The 21182-nt window shown below is 39.5% G+C and overlaps 1 protein-coding gene across 3 annotated transcripts; it reads left to right on the top strand.

Annotated features, from left to right (window-relative positions):
* Positions 1 to 5362: 5362 nt before the first annotated feature.
* On the top strand, positions 5363 to 10747 carry socs4.S (suppressor of cytokine signaling 4 S homeolog). Of its 3 annotated transcripts, none has more exons than XM_018232355.2 (2): positions 5363 to 5942; positions 9109 to 10747. In XM_018232355.2, the coding sequence occupies exon 2, from the start codon at positions 9161 to 9163 to the stop codon at positions 10469 to 10471; it is 1311 nt and encodes a 436-aa protein (XP_018087844.1). In that variant the 5' UTR covers positions 5363 to 5942; positions 9109 to 9160; the 3' UTR covers positions 10472 to 10747. The 3 variants fall into 3 exon arrangements, with proteins under 3 accessions (XP_018087844.1, XP_018087841.1, XP_041430853.1); XM_018232352.2 differs by having other exon boundaries at positions 5367 to 5942; positions 9091 to 10747; XM_041574919.1 differs by lacking the exon at positions 5363 to 5942 and adding an exon at positions 5949 to 6238 and having other exon boundaries at positions 9091 to 10747.
* Positions 10748 to 21182: the final 10435 nt, after the last annotated feature.

The following is a 21182-nucleotide window of genomic DNA, read 5'->3' as shown; positions in this document are numbered from 1 at the left end:
AGGAATTGAAGAGTTACGGTGAATAGCCCTTCACTTTACGACTTCCATTCGGCACACAAGCTATGCGCGCTGTATCCACTATACCAGAAGGGACCTTGGCACTATCTGGTGGAGCGAGTAGTGGATGCACACGGGTGAATTTTCACGTGGGTGAGAGAGCACCCACGTGAAACCACTTTAACTCAAAAGTGATTTTTCCCAGTTCCACCAGGCAGTATGTTAAGATTTGAAATATGTTACAATTGTAAATGATTGTTTTCATATCTGTTGAAACATATGTTGCAGTAGTATGAAAATGGCCTTTTTCTATTTACAGGTGATGTTACTATGGATCTGCTGATTCTGGAGACTAAGCAATATTTGAACTTTTAAAAAAGAATTCTGAATGGATTGAATACACTGTATTCACAACAGTATGGTGACACCCAGTGGTGTAATTGCTAAACATGATTTTTATATATAATGGTTTTAACTACCTGCGCTGATTACACAATTGTCATGGTAATTACGTTATTTTGGTGCCTTTTTGGAGGGTTTCATGGGTATTTAAATTGTTGATTTATCACTAAACACTTCTTGATAAAGGCCCCAATGTGGGCTGAAACGCTGGAAGTACAGTGATGTTGCCATAAATATTTGGTGACTTTTTAAAAAAAAAATCATTGTGCTGATCCCTGTGCTTGAACAATTATATATATTTACTTGGCCAAGCACCCGTGAAGTGTAAGTCGGAGGCAAAGTGTAGGTACCTTCTGTATTTATATATATAAAAGGGCAGCCAAGTTTGGGAGTTTTACTTTGAAAGCAGCTAGTAAGTTGCAGGTAAAACTTAGTCCCTTTGTAAAATGTATAATAAAGCAATAGAATTCTTAATGAATCAGATGAAAATTGAGCGTAGGACTGGCCATATATGGGATGACTTTGACGTAGTTGTTCAGCTTAAATATATTGCAATATATGGACAAACAATCCCTGTTTTGTTTAAAGGGTAAGGCATTTTTCAGTAGCAGTATGCACAAAATGTCTCTGTCTTAAATATATTGATAATGGGTTGAGTGCAGAGGACCTCTTGTATTTGTCTATATGTATTTTGTGGTCACAGCCTCATTGCACAACTTTCCCTTGTTTGTTTTATTTATATATATATATATATATATATATATATATATATATATATATATATATATATACACACCCCCAGTCCATTGTATCAGGATATATATCGCTACATGTAGAGATGTATTAACAGGGTTTCTTTTGAAAAACATTGTAACAATTTTCACCCGATGTAGCGCAATAAAACTGCATGACCAGAACTGTTGTGCAACTTTTGTATATAGACAGCACCATCCAAAGTATTTTTCTTAAAAAGCCTTTATTTGAAGGGCTTCATCTCAGACAAGAATACAGTTCAGCAACGTTTCAGGCTTACACCAGCCTTTCCTCAAGCTTGCACATAAGTGAACACATTTTATACAATTTGGTATAGCGCCATCTATTGGCTACTTAGTCAGTTAGTACAAACAGGTGAAGTACCATCTAATACATCACAATGTTACAAAGTGTCATTATATACATTTCAACATCTTATAATTGTTCTCTTCCTTAATAAGGTGGAAGCATGTCCACGCTTCCTACACCAGTCCAGTATTTTAATGTCTGAAAAATATAAAAACAATGTAAAATCTATTAAAAAGGAATTTACCAAAAGATTTTGTGTAATTCATATTCCCTATTTAAACCTGACAGTGAAAGGGTCCCCAATAATCTTATCCATCTCGCCTCTTTTTTTAACAACTCTTTAACTCTATCACCTCGACGGTGCATCTTAGGGACTCCATCTACAACTTGAAATTTTAATTGGTGTATACCAAAAAATGGCATGCAACTGCCTGCTCCTGCAGAACAGTTGTGCAACAGAAAAAAGGCAATCTCTATCTTGCCAGTTAGCAGATCTTTTCTTGCCTTCACCACTCACTCAGACAATCAAAGTGCACTCTGAGGGCAGGACAACAGAGGAAAAAAATAATAAGTAGAACTGGGTCTATATAGGTCATATAGAAATTAAATCTAGAGAAATATAATGCCCACCTAGCCTGCTGAAGATAGAGACTTTTGGCAATGCTTCTATGGTTAGAAAGGACACGAATAGGACTGAAAGCTCCTTCCAAGAAGTGGCACCACTCCTGAAGCAGACTTGATTACGAAGACTTCCCCATCATCAATATAATGATTTCTTTCAGAGGGAGAAAGCTTCCTGGAGGAGAAAAAGTCTACTGGATAAAGACATCCAAGAGAACCTATATTTTGTGAAAGGAATTCCCCAGTAGCAATTGCAGAAGCATCCACATCAATGTTGAGAGAGGTACTAAGATTGATGCAAAGGTGAATCTCCCTTTGACAATCTCAAAAGCAGTCTGTGGTATTGGGATCCATTAAAATGTTCTTGTGCTACAAGTAAGATCATTGACAAGTACAATAACTTAAACTATGTTCTTGTATAGAAGTTTGCAAGGCCAATAAACCTTTAAAGCTCTCTATGATTTGAAGGTTCTGGCCAGTCCAGGATTCAAGGTGTTTTACAAGGATCAATTGGGGTACCTTGGACATGATGCACCAAGAAATTCCATTCTTTCAAACACGCACTTCTGGGGCACCTGAAATTTACCAGGGAACCTGACCTTGAGGAACCCAGTCCCAATCAGTGATGTTATCTCATCAGGGATAGTTTTTGTGGGTGAGGTGTACACAAGAATTCAGAGGTACCCAGATTCAGGTGACATTTCAGTGCATTTTATCCAAGGCAGTAGGTTGATTTTTGGTGCACATTACTGAAAGAGAGTAACTGGGCTGTTACATTTTTTTTCAAACCAAAATTGTGGGGTTTGGAGGAGGCAGGCTAAGGACAGATGGCTGCTGATACAAAGAAAGGTAGTCAGGCATCTCAGCAAAGTAGTCAGAGAGATTAGCAGGAGAACAGGGGGCTAGGCTTAGGGAACTGTCAGAAACCATTAAAAATCATGAAAAATCTGTATATTTTTTAATTGATGTTTATTGCAAAGTTGCTTGAAATGATGTTTACTTTTCAAAAAGCTTAAGTTGTGTTTTTGTGGAGTTCCCCTTTAACTGTGAGCCGAGTGTATATAAGTTGCAAAATTTGGCTGAGCTGTTGCCCAAATAAAAGTACTTGGTCAAAAAGTATTGGAGGAGGCCAACCAGGGAGATAAGGTGGCAGCACATCTTGGTTAAAAGGGCCACTGTCCCAGCCTAGGGACCACCAGGTTTTTTGCTGGTACGCCAGTGGTCCAGTCCAACCCTGGCCAACTTTATATACTAAATATTTTGTCCTTCAATGTTTTAAAATAATTTTCTACATCAGTTTTGTATTCTCTTCCAATAAAATGTTGAATAAAAACAAACACGTTTTAGTAATTTGTGAGATTCATGTTTTTCAAAGGGCCTGACTCACTGCTCTCTTAATTCCTCTTGCAAAAATCATATCTTATGTTTTCCAGAGGGAGCTAGGAGTCATCACATTGCTTCCTGGAATCATTTCTTCCAGTTCTAGTTCAAAAACATTTAAAGTGAATGATAAAACCTATACAATTTTTTACGATTGTATATATTCAATGTTTGTGGTATGCATGTATGTAGATATGGGGTCTGTTATCTGGACACTCATTATCCAGAGAGATACAAAAAGTGGAAATGCCATTCCCCAGCGATTATGGTATTAATATAAGACCCTGCTATGTAGGTGATAATTAACCCTGAATAAATTCCTTGTTAAAGGACACCCTCCTTGCCTTTGTGCTCATTACATATACGGTAAATATATATAATGTGTATTAAAAAATTCTGGTATCGGATATCAATAGAAGGGCTACAAGGGCACCTACAAATAACGGCCAAGCTGATCTGCCACTGGTAAGGGAAAATAGATTGTTTCCATAGATATCTGATACCAGAATTTTTTTATTACACGGAACGGACAATGGTCTGTTTATTTTCCACTAATGTATGTTGGTGTTTATCAGCACTTACTCACTTGAAGACACAGAAGTAGCACATATGTGGTTTGCACTGTAAATAGAAAGGGCAATGTACATATATACAGCAGTAAACAATGTATTGTGATGTCACTGTAATGGTTCACTCCCACTAATAAAGTCATTACAATACATTTTTGGCGCCATTTCACTTTTACATTTACAATCAGTTTGGACAGTGTTTTCATAATCCTAAAGAAGGCCCGCAAGTAGGGGCCAAAACGTTGAAATAAACTTTTTTTTGGTTTTCACCATGAGAAAGACCTGTGAGTGCGGTTATTGCCTAGAGTCCAAACTTTTTGCAACGAGGGCCTGATTTGGTGAGGTGAAAATGTGTTGGGGCCGACCATTCAGCCTGACATCCATTCCGAGGTCGCTAGCTTGTGATCAGGATCAATCACTCCTGGAGATGGACGCGTACACAACGTTTAGGAAGTGGAGAACTGGAGTCTGTTCGGACTTATTCTCCGTGCCTCATTTAAACAAGGAATTGTGTAGCCGTAGCAGTAATACTTGGGCACATGATTAGTGAAATGATCGTCTATACTGCTGCCTGTGTGCTGAAGGTGTTAGCAATAGACACAAACTGGCAGGGCCTTTTCAGGATGTCATGCCGACTGAGGCGTCGTCCGAAATGGGGGGGGGCGCATTGCTAGCGCAGTGAGCAAAATTGCGCTCTCTTCGCTAGAAAAGCCGAATCTCCGGTTTAATAACCGAATATTTGGCTCTTAAAGTTACCAGGAGCAGCTTTTTTGTAGCGCGTCACTACATGCCAGTACATGTCTATTGCTAATTCCTTCAGCACACAGGCAGCAGTATAGACCAAGTGGCAGATCATTTCACGAATGTGCCCAAATATTACTCGATTCCTAATTGCACTGTGCTGGCGGGCCACATTATTAGTCATTTCATGGAGGCTCTGGGCCAGTGTAAATTTGAAAATGGGCCGCAATTGGCATGCGGGCCGTGCTTTGGACATGCCTGGGCTAGACATTATGTATGTATTTTGAACCAGCACCAGGGCATATTTTCTTTAACTCTTTTATATAGATATATATATATCGGTTTCCTTGACCGAAACGTTGGATAAATAAACCTTTTCTTTTTTTGACACTTTTTGTCTGTTTTTACTAAAATCCTGCGAGTGCCATCATTTCATATCCTATATATATATATATATATATATACATATATATAAAATGAATATGTATTTATATAGCGCCACCATATTTCGCAGCAATTTGGTTGCTCAAATTTTCGTAGGGAGCGGAGCAATGGAAATTGGCACCTGGAAAATTTTAAAAAACGATTGTACCTCCTGAGGATCCCCAGTGTTAATTCTGAACCAATATGGATGCAGCAAACCTTTCTCTAAAATCCTGACGCCCTAAGCCTGGGCCTTGATGGCCTTTTCACAAATCTGGAACTGCCAATTTATAAGCTTTGATGTGGACTCATTTGTAAGGACATTGTCCCAAAAATGGATATATCTGCAGCTGCCATTGCTCACACAACACTAGGTTAGTGCTTCAGGAAAGCAACAATACTCTGATGGTTTTTATCATCTCTAGCTTTCTTCTTCTGATGTTTGTTATTATCCTTGCCTTACAGACACCCCCAGCTCCTCCTCCTCCTCCTCCTCCCAGACCCTGGCTCTGCTGCACTGGAACCAGAATGAAAGAAACCAGAGCCTGCAGCTCACACAGTGATGAGTTACGAGCTGCTGCAGTGCATGTTGGGAAGTGCCTGAGTCTGGGTAATGTAGTTGTGCACAGGCAGGAAATGGCTGCTGCCTGCTCAGACTTCTGTTACTCTTCCCTTTCTGTTTCTGCTGTTTCGATGGCTCCATAGAATTGCTCTGAATTGCAAGACTCTGTTCTGCTGTCAAGGAAGGTAAGGAATGGCTCCCACCCGTGTCAGTGAGTGCATTTCTAGGGTGTCTTTTCTCCCCTACTCCTTGGGAACACAGCTGGGCTAATTCTTTTTTGTGCTGCAATTTGCTTTGCCTTAATTACGTCCGTCCTGTTCAGATGTCGTGCATGTCCCATTATTGTGGCTTTGGGGCTTTTTATTTTTCTGTAGATCCTCCTCTCCAGCTGCAATGCTTCTTTGTGTCCCTGGACATGATCAGACTTGATCGCAGCCATCCCTACAGCTGGACAGTGCAGAGATGGTCATGAAACTCCTCGGTAACTTATAATATCCTTATAATTTACAAGAGGGGGTACTATATTCACTATATATATATATATATATATATATATATATATATATATATAATCGCAAATGTAAAGAAAAGAGCACTACAGCTATACAATTTGATCTTGGGGTTTTATAGTCATTGGGATATAACAATCTACTGTCTGCTAATCATATTACTTTCACTTTGCTGGGAATAAGCAATTGCAATTCTCTTCTTATTTCTGTTATTCATGAATTTACTACAGTATTGTACAGGTCTGGGACTAGTGGTGTAACTATGTTACTGGGCCCCACAGCAAATTATGTCTAGGGCCCCCAACATATGCAGAGGTTGTCCTATTTTACCAATGTATGGTGAAATTGACAATTATTTGGGCCTCATGGGGCCCCCTATATCTCATGGGCCTCCCCCTGCAGCCACAGGGTCTGCTTCCTCTGTAGTTACACCCCTGTATGGGAACACTTATTCAGAAACACTGTATCCAGGATGCTCAGAACTACGGAAAGTCCATCTACCACAAAGTGGGGGTTTCCAGATAACGAATCATTACGTAATTTCGATCTTCATACCTTAAAGGGATGCTTCATATTTAAGTTAACTTTTAGAATTTCATAGAATGGCTTATTTTTCAATTGGACTTCATTTTTTCTTTTTTTATAGTTTTTGAATTATTTGGACCCTAGCAACCAGATTTTTGAAATGGCAAACTGGAGACCTGCTGAATAAAAAGCTAAATAACTCAAAAACTATATATAATAACAAATGAAAAGCAATTGGAAATTATCTCAGACTATTACTTTCTACATGATACAAAAAGTTAATTCAAAGGTTAACAGCTGGTTACGCTTCCAATAAGGATTAATAATACCTTAGTTCGGATCATGGGAGAGTCTATGGGATATGGCCTTTAAAGCTGTAAACTGGAATTTTTTTGTAATGCAGCAGTTCTTGCCAGTTGTATTCTGTGCCCTCACAAGTGGGGAAATAGATGAATGAACAGAAATGTTTCAGAATTTGTACCAGGGTTTTCATGCACATCCCACATGGATCTGATGGTCTGATGTGACTGAAGATATTCAGGGAAAAATGTATTATGCAGAAGCTGTAAGATGTGCTCCTTGGCAGAAAGTTTCTGAGCGTACTTATTTTAATTGATGAGTATTACTGAAGTTGATCAGTAGTCATCCGGCTTCATTCGAGATAATGTCTGGGCTGTCGAGTCTTCTAGTTCACTTGGCACTTATCATGAAATCGATAGACCTCATGTTTGCCGATTGTAATTTAAGAAGAGGGTAGTACTGTGTTAGCAGTATATAATAAATAAGAGAGTTAAAAACTGCCAGTTGGCATTTGAGGGCCTATGCAATTAATTGCTTGCACTTAGGTCATACACTTACTGTAGATGCATCAGATTGCACCAATCAATTGTCAAAAGAAGTAGGAAAAAAGTCCATTGCTCCAACGTAGAAAATTTGTCCAATTTAATTATTAAAGGGCTGTTCAACTACAGATGGTCATGATTTATGCAATGTTTCAATAGGTCTTTCATTTTGAAAATGATTAGCCCTAATATTTATCCTTCTTTCTCTTTACAACAACAGCAACCATAAACACATTAACTGCAAGGCTTTCATTTTATTCTGTTCATACTGTCTCTTTATCTGTCTATTTATCTTTCATTCTGCCAAATCTGCTTGGTTGCAAGAGAAGTACAGCTTAACTACAGGTAAATTAAGGGCAGGAAAGGAAAAACATTTTTTACCTCCTTGTTTCGTGATGAAAAGTCACACGATTTCCCTTCCCTCCCCTCATTTGCATATGCAAATTAGGATTTGGTTCGGCCAGGCACAAGGATTCGGCCATTCCGAATCCTTCTGAAAAAGGCCGAATCCCAAACCAAATCATGGATTCGGAGCATCTCTACTTTAAATGACACTGACGTTATCACAAGGACTTTTAAAGGAGTCACATAGGATAAGTGAAAAAACCCACCAGTCAAATCTTTACATTCTATTTTTGACCTTTACCAGACTGGCTTTCAACTCATCTATGAACCTGGTAATTGTCCCTGTGACAAAATGCGAGGCACCATCAGATGTTTTGTTGCCTGCATTAGAAATTAAGTACAGGTAAAAAAAACATCCTGTGTTACAGAATCATTAGCTGTGTAGAAGGCAGATGTGGAGCCCATATTATTAATATATTAGAAACAAGTACTGTTGTAGAAAATATGATGTGTGTGTGTATATATATATATATATATATATATATATATATATATATATATATATATATATATATATATATATATATATATATATATATAGAACAATCCTAGTCAGGTGCACTCTCTGCCAAAAAACATCCGCCTGGGTGCTGGTAAAATTATCATTATATTCTCATCTCACAAACCGCACTCCAAGGACTTGTCAGGTGCAAAAATCAAAATGCCTTTATGAGTATATAAGCCATGAATATCTTGTAAATTATATTTTATATATTATATCAAATATATATTAACGGTGAGTTCTGATGTCATTTCTGTCACATGACTCACTGAAATTTGTGTATTACAATAAATAAAGTATCTCCAGTTGCAAAATATGAGGATATTAGAAGTTACCTCGGAGTTCCTTCGGCCTCATGTTTTTATATGGTCATGGAACTCCTCGGTATAATATCCTTATATTTTACAACTGAGGGTACTTTATTCTCTCTCTCTCTCTCTCTCTCTCTCTCTCTCTCTCTCTCTCTCTCTCTCTATATATACATATATATATATATATATATATATATATTGTATTATATCAAGTTACAGTATGGATGTTCTTTTTCCAGTTACCTAACTGAAATTAGAGCAGAAGAGCAAGTTAGCCAATCATCAGACGGGAAGACCTCTTGGGTGATCATGGCTGAAAATATTGAGGATAAACTCGATGAGCTTGATGTCAGACCAAAGAGCAGCCGCAGTCGAAGCGCAGACAGAAAAGATGGGTATGTCTGGAGTGGAAGGAAACTTTCTTGGTTGAATAAGGGTGTACACTCATCTGATGGGGATACCATAAATGTGGTTGAAGATGAGGATTGTCCCTCTCGAAGCCAAGAAAGAAAGCACAGCTGCGCTTCTATCGAACTTGACTTTGATCGCTCATGTGGACATAAAATTTTAGGCCGTTCTCTGAAGCAAAAGTTGCAGGATGCTGTGGGACAGTGTTTTTCCATCAAAACTTGCAGCAATCGGCACTCTTCTGCACTGTCTTCCAAACGAAAAATCCATATAAGTGAGTTGATGCTAGATAAGTGTCCCTTTCCCCCCAAGTCAGATCTGGCTTATCGATGGCATTTAATTAAAAGACACACAGCACCAGTGAATCAGACTAAAGAAGAAAGTGTAATCAGTGATGGCTTAGATCTTGATGGTAAGGAAACCCAAGATAAAGTCAAGAATTCTGATAGTGGCGAGGACTGTTTGTTAGATGGACATGCCACACCTTATAAAATGAACATTGGCAAGGTAGACTCACTTGCCACCAAAGGTTCTAGGAGCATCAAAGAGGACAGTGATCTTGATTCAGATGATGAAACAGTAACATTGTGTTCAAGTTCAAGAAAAAGAAACAAGCTAAAGCGGGAAACAGACGATGAGAGCTTTCAGCCAGAAACACCTCCTAAATACCATACCCAGATTGACTATGTCCATTGTCTTGTCCCAGACCTCTTTCAGATCAATAACAATTCATGTTATTGGGGAATAATGGATAGGTATGCAGCTGAGGCCCTCTTGGAAGGGAAACCGGAGGGTACTTTTTTACTTCGAGATTCTGCACAGGAAGATTATTTGTTTTCTGTTAGTTTCAGGCGCTATAGTCGCTCATTACATGCTCGAATTGAACAATGGAATCACAATTTTAGTTTTGATGCTCATGATCCATGTGTATTTCATGCTCCCAATGTTACTGGCTTGTTAGAACATTATAAAGACCCAAGCTCTTGCATGTTCTTTGAACCTCTCCTGTCTAGCCCTTTAAACAGAACTTTCCCCTTTACCCTACAGCACATATGCAGAGCCGCCATCTCTAGCTGTACAAATTATGATGGGATTGATGCTCTCCCTGTCCCTTCTTCCATGAAACTTTATTTAAAAGAGTACCACTATAAGTCCAAAGTGCGGGTTCGGCGAGTGGATGTACCAGAACAACGAAACATGAAACGATTTTAGAACTTTCATAAGATGTATAACCATATATTATCTTAATTTTTTTTTTAACCCAACCCTGTTGCCAAGGAAGCCTGTGAATGCTGGCATCCTAAATAGCAAATGGGTTTATTAAATACATTTCTCAGACTTGATGGAACTCTGCTTTCCAGTGGTCTTCCCATAATCCTTTGTAACTGCTACCTTATTTTCATACTGAACTTGTATTTGCTTAAATGGTTAATATGTTACTCAAAATTGAAACCCTTTTGTTTAAAAATGAAAATTGTACAAGTCGGACTTGCTAAGAAGCTGTTTTGCACTGTCCATACAATGTTCTTTTCCAACACATATGCACTTTAATTTCCAATAGATTACTTGAAGTACAGCACCACAAATCTTTCTTGGATAAATATGCCTTTTTTAGGAACACTGGCAGGACCTGGATAAGGGCTCTTACTGACGAGCGGTTGAAGCTGCGCTCCCCTGCGTTCCGTTTTTCTGCGTTCAGCCGCAGGGGAGCGCAGGAATAGACGCATTTAGCTTTTTTCAATGGGGCTGTACTCACACAGGCGCGTGTAGGCGCCGAACGCAGGTTGAGACGCAACATGCTGCATTTTTCCTGCGTTCGGCGCCTACACGCGCCTGTGTGAGTACAGCCCCATTGGAAAAAATGTAATGCGTCTATTCCTGCGCTCCCCTGCGGCTGAACGCAGAAAAACGGAGCGCAGCTTCAACCGCTCGTCAATAAGAGCCCTTAGCGACATTTCAGGCTACACAGAGCCTTTTTTCAAGCTTATACCAACCAAGCAACTTTAATTTCCAATACCCACCGTTTCTATACATATTGATGCATAAACACAATAACATGTACTTTTCCAAAGAAGAACAAAATGAATCATCTCAACAGATTTACGTGTTTCCTGGCAATTCACCAACTGGTAATTAATTATCATAGATTTTTTTTCCAGCTGTTTTTCTGTGATTTTTCAAAAAACTGCGCATTTTTTTTACACAATACGTGTAATTATTGTATTGTTTCTATTAAAAAGTAAATCTGTAGCAAGGACATATATGCCAGCTTCTAAACCTCCTTTTCTTGAAGGGCAAAAGTTATTTTCCCCCAAAATTTGCTATTAATCTACTGTTTTATATATAAGGGGCTAAAATATGTTCAGTCATGAGCATGGATTATAATTTACCCCTCATCAGGGCAGAGGAGCACGTAGGCAAAAACCCAATACCAATTTGAAAAATTGTAAACTAAGAATCATGTGTGAAAAAACACAACAACACAAATTTGCCATTATTGCTCAGATTCTTAAAGGGGAAAATCTGAATTCAATTCTGCTTTCTAGCTGTTAGCTTATTACGGTCTTCAACCTTAATAGTTAATATATATATAATACACAAAAGCCATGAATATCTTGTAAATTATATCCTTATAAACGGTTAGTTCTGATGTCATCAGTTATAAACGGTGAGTTCTGATGTGATTTCTGTCACATGACTCACTGAAACTTGTGTATTATAATAAATAAAGTACCCCCAATTGCAAAATATGAGGATATTAGAAGTTACCTCGGAGTTCCATGACCTGTATAAAAACACTCGGCCTTCGGCCTCGTGTTTTTATATGGTCATGAAACTCCTCGGTAACTTATAATATCCTTATAATTTACAAGAGGGGGTACTTTATTCACTATATCTTGACTAGGACCATGCCACCTTTGTGTAACTTTGATTGGCAGTCTTAAAAATTGTAGGGATGCACTGAATCCTGGATGCAAAGTAGGATTCAGTTTAACATTTAAAAACATTTTAATGTATGCACTTGCAAATAATTTATTACTAGAAAAAAACACGGGGCCTATAAATGTCTATCAATCAATAAGTTTCTTTTATTGTGGATGTTTAGCGTTCAGTTCTACTTGTATGTCTTGCCCAATAGTATTCTTTGTCTTAATTAATAGTATTTTAGATCATTGGTCCTTCAATAGTTAATCAGACTCTACTTGAAAATGCCACGAATCACAAAAACATGGAGGAATTCTGTTGTTTATGTCACTGCAACATGAAAAAAGGGGAGGGGGGGGGGAGAAAAGACAAGATACTCAATAAAGTGTTATGAGAAGTTCCTTCCGTGCCAATCTGGGCTACTAGAGCTTCATTTTTCCAATGCTACCTCAAATCTAACTATATCTTGTTTCATCAGTAACTGAGGTGATCTTAGTATGGTGTAAAACAGTGACCACAACTCAAATCATCCATATAGAAAGTACCTTGCTCCTTTGCAATGCATCATTGATGGCTGTAGTTCTTTTGCAGTAAACTGTTATTTTTAGGTTTTAAGGTTTTAGGCTGATAACAGAGAGGTGACCAAAACTAGCTCTGTCACCTTCCATTGGCATGCGTGGAAACTGCCTGTCACTGATGGTACAGGTGGTTCTCCGTTAGGTTTGCCACCTGGGAAATGATGGTTGATCCCAATGTTATTAATAGGGAAAACAGATAAATATATAGGAAGGCCGGTATTTTTTTGTCCAGAAAAGGTGGCAACCTTATTCTCAGTCCACTCAGAGCATTTTAGGCCAAGATTTCTCTCTACTACCAGACCAGTGTCAGCCAGTTCATATTTAAATCACTGGTAGGCAGAAAGGGCATCTTCAAATAAAAAGGCTCTTGGAGAAAAGCCCTATAGCACTTATTTTTAAAAAAAGTTATTTAAAAGGATAAATGATGTAACATAGTAAGTCAGGTTGAAAAAAGACACATACCCATCAGGTTCAACCTTTTAAGTCTATATATAACCTGCGTAACTGCTAGTTGATCCAGAAGAAGGCATTTGTAGCCTCACCAATTTGCCTTAGAGTGGGGGAAATTCCTTCCTGACTCCAAAACGGCAATTTGACTAGTCCATGGATCAAATTGTACTATGAGCTATCTCCCATAACCCTGTATTCCATCACTTGCTAAACACCATCCAACCCCTTCTTAAAGCTATCTAATGTATCAGCCTGTACCACTGATTCAGGGAGAGAATTCCACATCTTCACAGCTCTCACTGTAAAAAGCCCCTTTAGGCTGAAGCTCTTTTCTTCTAATTAGAATGGGTGACCTTGCGTCAGCTGGAAAGACCTAACTGGTTATGGTACCCCATGTAGCTGCACATTAAGATCACCGAAAGGGTGCATTGATGACATGTACCTTGGTTCTTATATTCACAACAGAAATGTACTCTCAAGGATAAGGCTCAATGAATTTGACAGGGATGCAGTCTATAAATGAAATCCTATTGTCCAAAAGAAGGAAATGCTCTGTGTCCCAGAGCAATGCATTTATTGATCCAGTGAGCAGTTCTTTCCTGAATTTAAACCTATTAAGCAATTGTGGCTTTTAAGAATGATGTCTTTGATTAATGATTTTTAAAGGAGTTTCAGCTGTTGACTACCAGAGAGGAAACAAATCTGTCTTACGTCACAAGCCTTATCTCAGACAAGATGTCTCCAAATGAATGCTAAAAAGTGGAAGCATTGCATTTGTTGTATATTTTCTATAGCTAGAAGGAGAAGCAGCCCTCTATGGACTGGCATACCTTTGTTGATCACTGCCGACTCCTGATTTCAGATCAGGGATAGGCTGTCTGTAGCTTTCATTATGTTTAAACCAATCTTCCTAGTAGATCATGAAGTGCAACATGGACATCAGGGATATAATGTAAAATATTTACTCGTATTGTAAAGACTGTACTCTCTAGCGAAGTGATCCCCAACCGCTGTCTCAGTAACAACATGTTGCTCATCAACCGCTTTAATGTTGCTCCCAGTAGCCTCAAAGCAGGTGCTTATTCTTGAAGACAAGCTTTAGTTGCATAAAAGCCATGTGCACTGCCAAACAGAACCTCCTGAGGGCTGCCAGTCCACATAGGGATGACCATCAGCCAATCACATTCCATATTTGGCACCCTGAAGAATTTTCGACATACTACTGTTGCTCTCCAACTTTTTTCCCATTTGAATGTGGTTCACAGGTAAAAAAAAGGCTGGAGACCCCCTGCTTTAGATGCTGGAAAACTACAGCTTCCAACATTCTTTTTCCAGCTGAGTTGTAACAATGGAATTATTTTTAGTTCTGCAGGATCCAAAGATTTGCAAAGATTGCCTATACATGGAATAAACTAACAAAATAATTTTAAAATGAACTACAAGCTGAACATCTGTTCTCTAGAATTGCAACCTGATATTCTTCTCTTCAGTGTGCGTTGGATTACAGCTTCCAGCATGCTCAAGATAGCGGAGAACTGTGGAAGTTTTGTAAGGGCAGAGACACACGGTCCGATTCCGGATTAGTTGCCCAGCAACAAATCTCCTCTTGTTCGGGGCGACTAATCTCCCCAAACTATCTTCCCCTGCTTTCCAGCCGGCTAGAATAAAAATCGCCAGCGGGATGGCACTCTGAGCACTTTGTTTTCCGAAGTTTCCTTGTGAGACTTCGGGCAACTCCGGAAAATGAACCACCCCGTTGTCGATTTTCATTCTGGCCGGCAGAAACTATACCTTCTACAATTCTTCTGGTAGCCGAATGGCTGTCCGAAAGTGCTGGAATTTAGTGCTCAGAAACTGCTGAGGCCACAGGTTGAATATTACAGGTTTACCTAGGGGAGGCGGGTAAAATGTATGAATGGCGATGGTAACCAAAATGTCTTTCCATGAAAGGGCTTTAAAAAATATATAGTATATACATATGGCAGGTGGTCTCCTTTTAGGGAGGCAAACTCACACTAAAGCTTTTTATTTAGGATATGGATATTTCTGTTTCTCACATGTATGGCCCAGTCTCCATGCTTTGCCTTTGGCCCCCTCATCCCTAAATCTTGCTCTGCACATTCACAATTTTTTAGTTTTCATTACTATTTGTACAAACAATATAAAATTATAATAAACAAAAAATGGATGAAGTCTGCGCTGTTATATGTGAAGTTTCTACGGGGAAAGCAGCACCAAAGGTAGTGGATCCACACTAACACTGTCGATAATAGTATTAAGCGAAGAGGTGCGCTAATATCCTTTTTTCAATATATACACAAACACCTAAAAAGAAAGAACTGTATATGGAGTAGTACATTCAGCACTTCTTAAAATTTCTAAGATATTAGAACTACTCACAATACAGATCGTCAAACAGAAGCGTGTAGATTGGTTTCCTGTGGCAGAGTATATGCACCCGATGTAAAGCTATGCGGTAGTTCTGGAAAGGCAAAAGCTACAGATAGTGAAGAATCATCGGGAATCAAGTACAGGCCCTGCGGGTCCTAAAAACTTACCAAACGGCAGCAGGATAAAGCATTAAATGGACTGCAGGGTAACCGCTCGATGTTAGCGTGTTTCTGAGACGCTGTTAGACACCGGTCTTTGGATGAAGGCGGCCTCACAGATGTAATCAACGTCCCCGATCGGTACCGTATCTTTTTCCTCTGTCGCAATCAGTCAGCAAGCCTCCGGTGCAGTGTGGGGCATCAGGGGTGATGCTCCTGAGGAAGTATCGTAGGATATGAAACGTGTTGGGCCATATTTATTACTGAAATAAAAGTTTGAAAAGATTTATTCTCCCCTTCGATTACTTATTCAATTAATACACTGCACCGGAGGCTTGCTGACTGATTGCGACAGAGGAAAAAGATACGGTACCGATCGGGGACGTTGATTACATCTGTGAGGCCGCCTTCATCCAAAGACCGGTGTCTAACAGCGTCTCAGAAACACGCTAACATCGAGCGGTTACCCTGCAGTTCATTTATTGCTTTATCCTGCTGCCGTTTGGTAAGTTTATAGGACCCGCAGGGCCTGTACTTGATTCCCGACGATTCTTCACTAGCTGTAGCTTTTGCCTTTCCAGAACTACCGCATAGCTTTACATCGGGTGCATATACTCTGCCACAGGAAACCAATCTACACGCTTCTGTTTGACGATCTGTGTTGTGAGTAGTTCTAATATCTTAGAAATTTTAAGAAGTGCTGAACGTACTACTCCATATACAGTTCTTTCTTTTTAGGTGTTTGTGTATATATTGAAAAAAGGATATTAGCGCACCTCTTTGCTTAATAATAGAAAATTATATTTGGAGCTTTATAAAGTGCTGTACAGAGAATGCAAGGAACATAGTAGAACAGTGGAGCAAATTCACATCGGCTGCAAGGCTCTACTTGCAGATACAGTATGACAGGCTGTTGTCTGTTTCGAATGAATACGGAAACCAAAGGATATCTTCTATAGACTCATTGAATTTTCTTTCTCTTTCAATTGCTTTACAGGAAAGATGAATAGCCTCTGCAATTATTCATTTATGAACCACTTCCATTAGGATGATAAATCAAATTATCAGCTTCCTGCCTTGCTAGTGCTCCACTCGTTTTTCATGGATCAAGTAATGTAATGACAATTTCCTTCCTGTGAAACAGTGACCTTTAGAGACTTAGCCATTGCAAATGTGGGCTATTATAGGCAAACGCCTCATTTTTCTTTCTTACAATCCAATATCTAATAATCCATAGAGACAAAGCACTTCTACATTTCTATAAATTCTGAACAACATTAACATTTGCGTTTGATATAGTAAAGAGATATAGAAAAGTCAGGGTAATATCTTTGTATTATATTTTGGGAGTAAATAGTCCTGTTTTATTTGGTTTTCAGAAGATATGATTGACTTAGAAATTGTATTACAGGAAGTTATGGTTTGAATTGTTTGTAAGCAATTTATACTATTTATAAAATTAATCTTCCAATTTTTTCCCTATAAAGTTTGAGTTCATTGATTGTGTGCCAAACAGGATCTATTCTAAGCTTATCTAAATTCATACAGAAACTGATGAGTTTCAAATGCCATGTTGGTTGCTTGTTCATCTGGGGACAGTCTATAGGCATCAGTCCAATTGGTCATTAAAGGAGACCTGTCACTCATAAGTAAAATGCTGTATAAGAGATATCCTTTTTAAATTAAACATGAAACCATTTTTTTAAAATATCCATGCCTGTTAAATGTAGTTAAAAATCTCAGCTGCGATCATATATTGCCTGCCTTGCCTCTAAAAGTGGCCATAAATGAACCGATAATATAGTATGAAACAAATTTCTGTACACTATTTGGTGTGTATGGAGACAAGCTGACCATTATCGGCAGAAGACTTGGCTATCTGTCGGCTCATCGATTGCGCTGGCTGGAAAATTTTGATTGGGCGCCTTTGAAGGAACCCAAACATCGGCCATTGTTAGTGCTGAATCGTCAGATACAGTTAGGATTCGATTCAGCTCTACACGTGTGTATTGAAATGAATGATCTTTCCTGGAAAGATCTATTCCAGGAAAGATCGTAATTGTAATGTCTATGGCCACCTTAAAGGTGGCCATACACGTAAAGATCCGCTTGTTTGGCAATTTTGTCAAGCGATCGGATCTCTCCCCGATATGCCCACCTTGAGGTGGGGAATATTGGGCTGATGCGATCGTGGGCCCTAAGGCCCAACGATTGGCTGAAAATGCAGGCAATACGAGCGGTCGGATTGCAGGACCGCATCAATGAACTGCAATCCGACGGGATTTTTAGTCCTGCTGACTTTCGGCCAGATATCGATAAGGGAAGCCTGTCAGAGGGCCCCACACACGGGCCAATAAGCTGCTGACTTGGTCTGTTGACAGCTTTTATCAGCCCGTGGCTAAAAATGTCATATTTTATATGCTGAACTTATTGCACCAGCCTAAAGTTTCAGCTTGTCAATAGCAGCAATGATCCAGGACTTCAGACTTGTCACAGGGGGTCACCATCTTGGAAAGTGTCTGTGACACTCACATGCTCAGTGGGCTCTGATTGGCTGTTGAGAAGCTAAGCTTAGGGGTCGTCACTAATTATCCAGCAGAAAATGAGCTTCCCCTGTAATATAAGCTGATGCTACAGGGCTGATTATTAAATTCTGATGCTAATTGCACTGGTTTCTGTGCTGCCATGTAGTAATTATCTGTATTAATTACTAATCAGCCTTATATTGTGTAATTTCTATTCTATGTGTACTGTATATTGTGAGTGGGTCCCTAAACTCAGTAAGTGACAGCAGCACAGAGAATGTGCAGTGAATCAGCAGAAAAGAAGATGGGGAGCTACTGGGGCATCTTTGGAGATACAGATCTCTACTGCTAAAGGGCTGTGGTTGCCTTGGGCTGGTTCAGAAACCCAAAACATAATGTACAACATTTCTACCTACTTCTTTAGTTAGGCTTTACTTCTCCTTTAAGCCTCAGGCATAGAGGCAGGCCAGGCAATTATTTTCACTTTCCATTCTACACTTCATACAGATGGCCGCTCCTGCCAAGAGGCAAGGTGAGAACAAAAATCCGCCTATAAATTTTAAGAGACGAATTTCTGGGTTTTAAGCCAGAAATTTGCCTCCGCTAGTGCAGAGAGTGGTTCGCTATTGTGCTTATTGAACTAGTGATGCTGCCCTCCTTTGACCCGCTCTAATTTTTAAGTGAGGAGGGGGCAGCATTGGGACCCTTGAATCTCCCCTGCCCTCTCCTCACAGTTTATAATTGTGTAGCTAGTGGATCAGGTTCCCCATTGTGGCACATACACAATATTTTGGAGTGATACAAAGCTTGCCTTAATAACAGTGTCAAAAGTGACCACTAACTGCTTGCTGTGATTGTGAATTCTAAGACACAAGGCAACAAAGGTTGAAATAATTTATATAATGTAAGTTATGTTTATTTTGCTTAACACACACAATAGAAAAGAGTTTTAAATTATTTCTTAGGATGACAGATCCCCTTTAAAAGATTGTACTTTATGGAAACAGCTGATATTCCTACACTATGGTGCAGTGGATAGCCCGCATGCAAATAAGGTGAATTTGGCAAAGTTGGCCCTACCTGTCAGTGCAGACATGACAACTGCAACTCCCTCATATATAAATTGAAGCTCCACCTCAACGAAAAGTTTATTTCAAATCTTTAAATACTTGCTATTACAGTTGTTAAAAGGTTAATAGTAAGGCTGTAGCATCCACTTACTCGATTAGGATTCCTTCTTTTCCACTAACCCACTTGTCCCCCCACTTGGGAATTTACTTTAGCTGTTGGCTACTGAGCATGCTCAGTTCTTCTCAGATTACTAATGGCTGTAAAATGGAGCAGATATATGTAGTACAGATGATGTGGTTCAGATGGATGAGATGTGCCCAACTTGTAGACATACTTGCCAGTAAAATGTAGGGTTCACATGTCCTCTAAGGCACAACCACCTCTCAGAGCCAGGGGCCCAGACAACCACTAAGGCACCAGAGCAGGTATGTGTTGTCAAAGAGACTGTATGTAGCCAGGGGACAAGAATCTAATACTCCTTTACCAGGCATTTCCAAAACAGGTGTTCCAGGCAGTGCACCTTTGCAACTGATGTGACTTCCATCCACTTGCCACAATGAATACACTGAGTACAAGATGAAAGATACGAAAAAGCCAGGCCTGGACTGAGAATTAAAATAGGCCCTGGCATTTCAGGTAAGCAGAGGCCCAAACAGCCCCAAACAGCCCACTAAATACTGACTTTCTATGGCACCTTATAGCAGCCCCTCTGGCATTTGCCAGAACCCACAGATTGCCCGTCTGTAGCTCCAGAAAGGCATGCTGTCATACTACCTTATACCAAAGCCCAAAAAGGCTACTGAAAGTTTTGTTTTTTTAAGTGAAAAAAAACCCCCAAATAAATAAATAAAATTTTATTGGGCTGGAATGAAGATGTTGCTCATTAACTGGTGTGTTTGGGGTCATTTTTTTGTTTAAACGCCCATTTCAATGGCATTTCCTCTTCAAGTATTTTGATGTATTGAAACTAATCCATGATCCCTGGTATATCATGATGCTTGTGCCACCGGTTTCACTGTCTTCACTCTGTACTGTGACTTGAATTCAGTGTTTGGGGTCGTCTGACAAACTGTCTGTAGCCCCTAGACCCAAAAAGAACAATCTTGCTCTCATCAGTCCACAAAATGTTGCTCCATTTCTCTTTAGGCCAGTCAGTGTGTTGTTTGGTAAATTGTTAACCCTTCAGCACATCTTTTTTTTTAACAATAGGACTTTGCGGGGGCTTCTTGCCGATAGCTTGGCTTCACATAGGCGTCTTCTAATTGTAACATTACTCACAGGTAACTTTACACCTTCTTCTGATCTTCCTGGAGCTGATCATTGGCTTTGCCATTTTGGCTATTATTCTATCCATTTGAATGGTAGTTTTCCGTTTTCTTCCACGTCTTTCAGGTTTTGGTTGCCATTTTAAATCACTTACAGGGGTGCTGTTGCCATGAGGCGAGTTGAGAAACTCAGCTCAGGCAGCAGCAGCCCACAAGTTGGTAGAGGTGGCAAAAAAGTTGCTCTTGGGAAAGTTAGGAGCCATAATTCAGATTTTTAAATCAGAATTTGGGCTCTGCTAGTGCAGAGAAAGCAATTGCACTAGCGAAGTGGCCCCCCCCTAAGGTTGCATCAGGCGGCAAGGAGCCCCAAAACACCCCAGAGTATTTAAGATCATTTTAGCTGAGCAGCCGATCATTTTCTGCACTTCTTTATATGTTTTCCCCCTGTCCAATCAACTTTTTAATCAAAGTACACTGTCTGGAACAACCCATTCGATTTTCAGAGAGAAATACACTATAACCAGCATGCACAACATTAACTGCCCTCCTTCCTTAATGAA

The sequence above is a fragment of the Xenopus laevis genome, chromosome 8S, assembly GCF_017654675.1.
Source record: "Xenopus laevis strain J_2021 chromosome 8S, Xenopus_laevis_v10.1, whole genome shotgun sequence".
NCBI classification, from domain to species: Eukaryota; Metazoa; Chordata; class Amphibia; order Anura; family Pipidae; genus Xenopus; species Xenopus laevis.
This window is presented reverse-complemented; position numbering and strand designations above follow the sequence as displayed.

Excerpts from the sequence above, each read along its gene's own strand:
- socs4.S (XM_018232355.2), top strand. The coding sequence starts at position 9,161 with ATGGCTGAAAATATTGAGGATAAACTCGATGAGCTTGATGTCAGACCA.